At 48.3% G+C, this 8,368-nt stretch overlaps 1 protein-coding gene across 1 annotated transcript; it reads left to right on the forward strand.

Moving 5' to 3' along the window:
* Positions 1 to 227: 227 nt before the first annotated feature.
* Positions 228 to 584, forward strand: PHALS_06791 (uncharacterized protein; the record flags this gene model as incomplete). Its single annotated transcript, XM_024720142.1, has 4 exons — positions 228 to 277; positions 329 to 377; positions 453 to 506; positions 567 to 584. The coding sequence occupies 4 exons, from the start codon at positions 228 to 230 to the stop codon at positions 582 to 584; spliced, it is 171 nt and encodes a 56-aa protein (XP_024585370.1).
* Between the last annotated feature and the right edge of the window lie 7,784 nt (positions 585 to 8,368).

Here is an 8,368-nt window from a genome sequence, read left to right on the forward strand (position 1 = left end):
TGACGCCTACTGTAAATTCGCACATGACCTCGCTTTCGAACTTCACGCCATCGTTGCGGATCAGCACGACCGTCTTTCGTTACGACTAGATTGTTATATTGCGATATGTTGTGTGCTGTGAGTGTGCCCGTGAGAATTTGAAGCATATTGCAGTCTTGCTTAGAAAGAGCAGGTACTCGTAGTAAGTGATTAAGACGCATGATTGCACTTTTCAGGTATGTTCTGAAATGACCGTGGCCCATGAAGCTTATGTCTCTAACATTTCTGCGTTGTTTGCGTACGAAGCAAAACGAAGCATTACGAACAAAATATGATCTTGAGATACTAGCGAAAGCACCTTTAGTAGTGGCATAGACCAAAATATTCCAATTTCACAAGTACGTCAGTGGATAAGAACAATAAGACGTATATGTCGTCGGAACTTTGTATCATGACATAGCGACACAGTGCAGTATATCACAACGCTGACACTCCAGCGCTGGCCACCACGCGCACGTGCGACTGAGGTTTAATAAACAACGTGGTTTTTTTGTTACCCACGTAAATGCTTGTTGACAAGTTTGAAGATTCTAACTCCAAATTAGTTAAGATTTAAATACTCACCCAGAAGGAATGTGAACGGTTTTCAAAGGCAAAAGTCACAATCTCAATTAAAATTCTACACCCAATAAACACAATTCGAGCGCGTGGGCATGGTCGGATGAAGGGCCAAAAGAAGCCTGTCTATTGGATCCATGCTCTTTTGGAAGCTTTAATAACAGATTTTTCAGAAAGAGTTTGTAGACATTTTCCTTGCATAATTCACCACATTTCATAGATAAATTCTAATGACGATTTTCATTATGCATAAGACACGCTTTATTGTGTCAAGTGCATCGAGGAATGAACACTTCACTCACCAGCACTGAGAGGCTAGTGGCTCAGCAGATACCTATAAATTTGCACACCTCAAATATAGAGACACAATTTGCTATTATACCTCTTCAATATGCATAGTATGAAATTTTAAAGTGTACAGACGTGGGTCTGCATCCAAGTTATTGAGGCTGGTGTCGACTGACTTGCTGGTGGCAAAGTTTTTCTGTTGAGCCAAAGCAGAAATGGATGAATTAGCTTAATCGCTGGAGCTTTGCAAAGAATATTTACATTCCAAATCTCATAATTAAAATAACTATGTCTAACCCACTTCCTTAACACTCGAAAAAATTGTGGGGTCTAGTGGCAAGCATTAGTAATTGAAATATGCTGAATGAATTTCACCACTTCTTAACGCGAACATTGGAAAATAAATGATCGTCCCTAACAAGTCTCATACATTTAATTATAAGGAATGTCAGGAATAGTGAGTTATCGTTGTATATACAGCCATGATGAATTGCAGGTACTTTTAGATGCATGACCGAGAGTCTTTAACACTCGAATTCGCCGCTTTCACGAGAGTTCATATATTTAGAATCTATTCGACTACAACTGGTAAGATATATACTTGTTTTAGTATATCTTGTACAATTTGTCTCTAGGTTTTCTAAATAAATATTCACAAATACACCAAATGTAATGTATATTTCATGAAATCGCACTGATTGAGTATATTAATGTATATAGTTGAGTCTGCTAGCCCTCCATTGTAACGGAAATCACCCGTCCGTGCACAGACACTTTCAGAGGAAGGCTGAGGTCAACTGACACGCCTCAACGCGTGTTGCTCGCTTCCAGAGGACCGTTGATGTACGTAAGGAGGAAGAAAGGTGGAGAAACATTTGTCATTATAGAAATAGGCTTTTAAGCTCCTTAATCAGCCTTGATACAATAGAACTGATAGGGGATGTACAACCACACATGATGTACAGTTGATGTCAGCAGCACATATTATGTATGTAAGATTACACGTACCCTGATATGATGGGGTAGGTCGCACAAGATGGTGTAACCACACAATGGTGTGGCTATACCTTAACAAAAAGCCACCATGTGGCGGGACTTCCAGTAGTTATGCATTTTAATTTGGTCTTACTATTTAATTGAGAAAACATATAGATTTGGGTGCAGGCGGATCTGCCATATATAAAAAGAAGAAATACAGTTTACATTTTGAATGGAAGAATTAATTAGCCTTTAATTTAGGTTGTAGTTGCTCTTGGAGTAAGTGCTTTGCGAGCTGCTGCACTCGAACTGGTTATAAGTATAGATGCGAAAGGGCTACGGCAGCACCGCTGCACTTGGTAGCACTTGTAGCCGACCTACACCTGAGTCGCTACTTCTGACCCTCTGCGAGGATATAGCAGTTCTTCTTTTTGCCACAGAGCGTGCAGGATGGCAAGATAGCTGATGTCTCTGTTTGGCCCTGAGGGCGTGCAACAACTTGCTTCAAAAGGATCTAAAGCGATCGACGCGCGCCTAAAGGCGTTTTCATTCTAAATGTCCTGCTTGTGCACCAAGAGTAGAAGATGTCGGCGTCGATGACGCCACCATCGGCGACGGATGACTCCTCCGCTCATGTTGGGCGTTAAGACCTTCGAGGATAAGGGTGGAGAGAGAGAATCTCCTGCTCGGAGTGAGAGAGGACGAGATGGCATTGACGACCACCATGCTTCAAACCGAGCAACAGCGCGTGGCGCTAGCTATCTCCGAGCTCGGTGGTCAAGCGCGAGAATGGGCACTGACGTGCGGCACTTCGACTGAGATGTCGTTAACTTCCTGGACAGAGCTGACTCTGCAGCTTATATGAGTTTTCTCGCCGCCCAATTATGCATATGATGTGCAGTTGCGTTTTCTTGTCGCCCAATTTTGCACATCATGTGGAATTGTGATTCCTTGACGCCCGACAGGGACGAAAACAATTAGTGGATTTTGTCCTAGGGTTACGTACTCTCATTGCCGGGATGGCAGCCGATTCTCTCCCCGAGGCGGTCACAGTGATCGTCTTTATGGAGGGCCTCCTCTGTGGTGTGGCCAGAATGGAAGCTTTCAATGTAGTATTGAATGCTGAATTGACCTAAATCGGCACGACTTGATTGAATTGCACACCACAAGAGCTCGTCGAGCGGGCCTGAGCCGATGGATCTCAGCTATGCTGAAAAAGAGGTGGCAGAGCTCTGAGCTGCCGGGCAGCGTTCGAACACCTGACGATGTTTTGTCTGTGAAGACACCCGTCATCTTTGGACTGGTTGTTCCTTGTGCAAGGCACGTCAAGGTTCGTCGAACCGACATCCCGCTTCGGAACATTTTGGTTTGTCGCGAAAAAACGAGATAACCCAGTAGGCACGGGGCGCCTTTTTGGGAAACAACTGAGTTCTGTTGAGCATCAAGGAGGTAGAGGTCAGCAGGGCCCAACCGCGAAGAGCTCCGTGGTCTTCGAAACGGAACGTGTATGCAAGCCGGGCTTGCTCGTCGTAAAATCGACCGTAAAGGGCTTTGAGAAGCCATGGAAGATCTTGATTGATTCTGGGGGGGCTAGGCAATTATGCTCGACGCTCTACGATGGAAGGATGTCAGCTGTCGGCTGAGGCGCTGAAAGCGAGGTTGAGTGACATTGTCACTGTTCGTTTAGCGACGGAGACATGTGTCACGATGCCGAGGGTCCCTGTGGACCTCGGTGTCAAGTTTCTTGACTTGGATCGCGTGGAACGCGCTAATGTTTAGACTTGAAGATCCAAGGTATGACCTTATCCTTAGTATGACATGGATAGAACACCATGAGTCATGGATCGATCGGAATATGAAGCCACTATGTGCACGTCTCCTGGTGGAGCTTTGGTGAGTCATGAACCGACTTCTGCTAAGAAGCAATAGCGCTCTTGGCGCGGGCACTGGACCGTGACGGTCAATGTGCTGGATATCGTAGTATCCGAGTTGTCGAACAACGAAGGTGTATCGGACAAGAGACCCGTGCATGGCTCGCGGGCTGAACGTGGATTGTCACGTAACTCACTGAGCACAGCTCACGCTACAAAGCAGCTGCTGCATGCCATGAGCGGCATGGTCGGACGAGGTCCAAAGCATCGATGGTGAGACCCCAGTAATGCGCATGGATTGGCACGTAATCCATTGAGCACTGCTCACATTTCGAAGCAGTCGCATCATGCCAAGAGTGGCGTGGTCGGACAAGGTCCGAGATATCTAGGGCAAGACCCATCTGATGCGAGTGGAGTGGCAGTTTATCGACTGTACGTTGACTGCGGTGATAGCAGGTCTACGTCGGAGTGTTGATAACATCAAGGCTCCGATGGAGCAGGGGGTGGGGACACTTGAAGACACTGAGTACTTGTTTCCACTGGTCTCGACAGGAAAATCGCTATAAATATGAGACGGCGAGGCCGTATATTATTTGCAAGACGTAGGGCGTCGACCCTGACCGAGGGTGTGTCTACCGTCGACGATATCGCACAGCTATACACCCTTGTCAGCGGTGTTACGGGATAGGATGACAGCGACGTCACCCTCGAGACTATTCCCGCGGTAAATGCTACTCTTGAGCTAGACAAGATGTCTTTCGAAGAGTTTGGCGGCGTCTTGAAGGCAGACGATTTCGCCAGGTGTTCATTATACGACCGAACGAAGAGATGAACTCGTCGTCGCTTCTGGATGAAGCTTTTCTCGAGGGCACTAAGAGGGTGCTGAACGCACAGAGTGGATCGTCGATCCTGAAAAATCCCTCGGGTCCGTACTATTCGTAAAAATACTTTTTCAAGTCGTGGTCTCTAAAGATCCGCCGTCCGTCCTACCTACGGACCGAGGTGTGCATCATGAGATTGACCTGGTTCAAAGAGCCAAATACTGCGTAACACGCCGACGACCCCTGCTCAAGGAGCAGTGTGACGACAATTACGTTCTTTTCGTGCGAAGCACGATGCAAATGGTGCGTGAGAGAAAGTCTCCCAATTCGACACCCACGTTTTGTGTCCGGAAGCTGAACGGCAAGTGGTGTAACGTTTACGCTTACAATAAGCTCAACGCTGCCACCATTCCAGCACAGACGCTGATTCCTAGGAAGGATGTCTCAGAACAATATAGTTGTTTGTACAAAGTACAACGCACTCGACTTGGTCGGTGGTTATTACCAATTGCTTATAAGTGCGAGTGTTATTTTGTGAGTACTCTAAGCGAGATGCTCTGAGAGTGGCTGGTGATTCCCCAATTGCTGTCAAATGCACCAGCAGCATTTGATTGTCTTGTGACGCGATTGACAGCGGGAAATCTAAGCGAAATGCCCTAGAAGTGGCTGGTGATGCCCCAATTGCTGTCAAATGAACCAGCAACTTTTGATTGTCTTGTGACGCGATTGTTCAGGCCGCATCGGGCATATGCACAGACATATTTTGACGACATCTTCGTCCACAGTCGTGCGAGGCACGGGAGGACAGATGAGTAAGATCACATCGTCCATTTCAGAGTGGTGCTCGAGTGCATGTGCACGAATAAGCTGTATGATAGTGCCGATAGTGCATCTTTCGCGCTGAGGTAATTTAGGGAGCTTCATTGGAAAGCGTGGCCTTTGAGCGGATCCCGCTGAAGTCAAGGTCATTGTGGACCGGTTTCAAAGAACCAAAAGGACCTGCGCAAGCAGCTTGGCCTCGCCAGCAACTTGCCCATGTATAGCGCGAATTATGCAGAAATAGCACGGCCATTGTCGAATCTCCCTCAAAGGTTAAGAAATGGTGTTGGAGCACCGAGCATCGGGAGGCTTTGACAGTGTCAAAGACAGCCTCCTTAATGCACCGATAATAGTGCTGCCAGACCCTGATCGTCCATTTACTGTCATCTGTGACGCTTCGACTTCGCCATCGGCTGCGCAGTGCTGCAAGCAGACACCGAGGAGCGAGATCGGGTGATCGCATTCGAATCTCGCCAGCTTAAGGTTGCGGAGAAGAGCTAATAAGTCTACGACAAGAAATTGCTTGCGATGAAGCATGCTTTTGTCAAATTCAGGGTGCACCTGCTTAATTAAAAGTCGTTTTTGATCTACATAGATCATGCGTCAGTACGCATGGCGACTCACTCACCTCACTTCACGCAGAAGATGGCCGGGTAGCTCTCATTCTTTGCGAAAAAAAATTTCGAGGTGAAGTATAAGCCAGAAAGGCAGAGAGCTTTGGCTGATGCGTTAGTACGCGGGCCAGACTATGAGCTTGCTCTTATCACGACGGTGATGTCGTGAGTGACGGATTTGATCCGCGCTACATACGGGTGATAGTATGTGTAGCGCTGCTAAAGGCTCTCGGAGCAAGGAGTTTAGAAATTCGGACAAGAAATTGTCGGCGCGTTTGCGCGCACTGTTACACCAATATTCGTTGAATAACGGGTTGCTGTACCTTAGCAACGATTCGACGTATACGACACCCCACTCAGTGGTCATTCCAGTTGTGAGAAGACGCACAGCTCGGTGAGTTACTACTATTGGTGGCCCAAGCCGTACAAAGTACTAGCATATATGTGCGCACGTGTGATTAGTGTCAGAGGGTGAAAACCTTGCCAAATGCAGCGGCGACGTTGGCCAGTTTACCGGAATTCTCCGTATATTGGTAGTCCATGATTACGAACTTTGTGTTTGGCCTGCCGATAGACTTGGCGGACAACACAGGTGTGATGATCTTTGTAAACCGTTTGAGCAAGATGGATCATCTTACAGCGGTTCCAAACACCATCGATGGTGTGAGTACAGCGACGCTCTTTGTCGGTTGTATCTTTCGACAGCATAGACTCCCGGAGTCAATTGTCTCTTTTGGTCGACAATCTTCAAGGTGCTGGACACCAAGCAGAACATATCTTGAAAACATAGAGGTCAGAAGCGTGATATAATGTAAAGCTACCACCCTTTCACGCATGCAGTTTCTGCTGTTCTTAAGACGAATCTCTGTCCACAGTTTACTGAACCTATCAAGGTCGTGGCCAAGCGAGGCCTTGCGTGTACGTTGAATCTCTCGAGAAGGATGCGCGGTCACCCGGTGTTTTATGTGGGTTTGCTTAAGCCGAACAGGAATCCGGTGCAAGTAAACGCGGAAGCGTTGGCGCCGGGGCGGCGGCGCCCAAAGTTATTCGGCCACCCAGAAGCTGAACCAGCAACTGGAACTGAGCAGGGAGTGCAACAATTTCAGTTGTAAATGGCGCACGAAGTGACGTATACGTCTGCTCGACAACTAGGAGCGCTCCGGCAATGCGCGATAATTCTCAACGTGAGGCATTCGATGCACAATGTGCTCAGCGCTCTCAAGATCTTCCTTACAGCGGTAGGCTACCTCGGAATGATGCTCGGACGAGTGCCGACGACGACGGACTTTGTCCTCCTACGCTCGGAGAGCGTCGCGAGTCACTGGACGGCGATCGACCAAGTCGTCATCGCCCGCCGTCGACCCTTCTCGATTGGAATGGTGGCGTCCCATATCACGTGGAACGCCTTGTGGGCCGACGTTTTCGAAAGGGTCTATCCCAATATCTTTTAAAGCGGCGGGGATACTCAAACTCCGAGAACCCGTGGAAGGTTTGGGTGCCACTTTGGCAAGACTGCTCAGACATCATGGACGCATATAATCAGAAGGATCATGACGCTCTTTATCGCTGTGAGCCCCGCGCGTCTCAGTAGTAGCCTGGAAAATCGGAGGGTCATGAGCTGAGCTTAAGCTATGGCCCTGAGCTTCTGTAGTCGCAGACCCACCCATGTGAGAGCTCGCGGGGGTGTGATGGATTATTCCATGTGTCGCAGGGCGACAATGCGCAGGAAGTCGACGTTGCGTCTTGAGTTTGGCAAACTCAAAAAATAGATGGCGCTTCAAGCGCACGTTCACTTCCTTGTGGCTTTGCTGTAGAGTAGACAGTGAAAAAAAATTGATGCCACAGCACCCGTCAGTCATAGATTACCTCATCACCTGCAGCACTTTCGCCAGAAGCGAGCACCACAGGAATAGTCAGCTTTGCGGATACAGGAGCGCTTCCTTTATGAGCTCAAAGTCGAGCGCGATACTGAGCTATGGGAATTTCTTGTGATTACGAGAGCGGGAGAGCTGCCCTACGAGCAGCCTCCGATTGCTGCTCCTGTGCCTCGCCGAGGCGATTGGTAACGAAGCTAATTCCTGCCGAAGCTGAGAGGTCGGGGAACCGACACGGTGTCCGCAAGATTCGAGCTGGGCTCAATTTGCGCCGTTGGCGCACCTCATTCTCCTGTTTTCCCATGCTGGGAAAGGAGATCCGATTTGTAGTCGACTTCTTCGAACTCCTGACGAGAAAATCCGTCGCCCGGGGCTGGCGCGTTGTGTTGCGCTCGGTTGCCGAGGGCGTGGAATGTGATTCCCGTGAAACCACGGAAGTACTGTCTTGAGATGCACCCTGTGGAGAAGAAGAAGAAAGACTTTGCCACCGGGCGTTCTCTGAGTCA

The sequence above is a fragment of the Plasmopara halstedii genome, assembly GCF_900000015.1.
Source record: "Plasmopara halstedii genome assembly, contig: Scaffold_3060, whole genome shotgun sequence".
Classification (NCBI taxonomy): Eukaryota; Oomycota; class Peronosporomycetes; order Peronosporales; family Peronosporaceae; genus Plasmopara; species Plasmopara halstedii.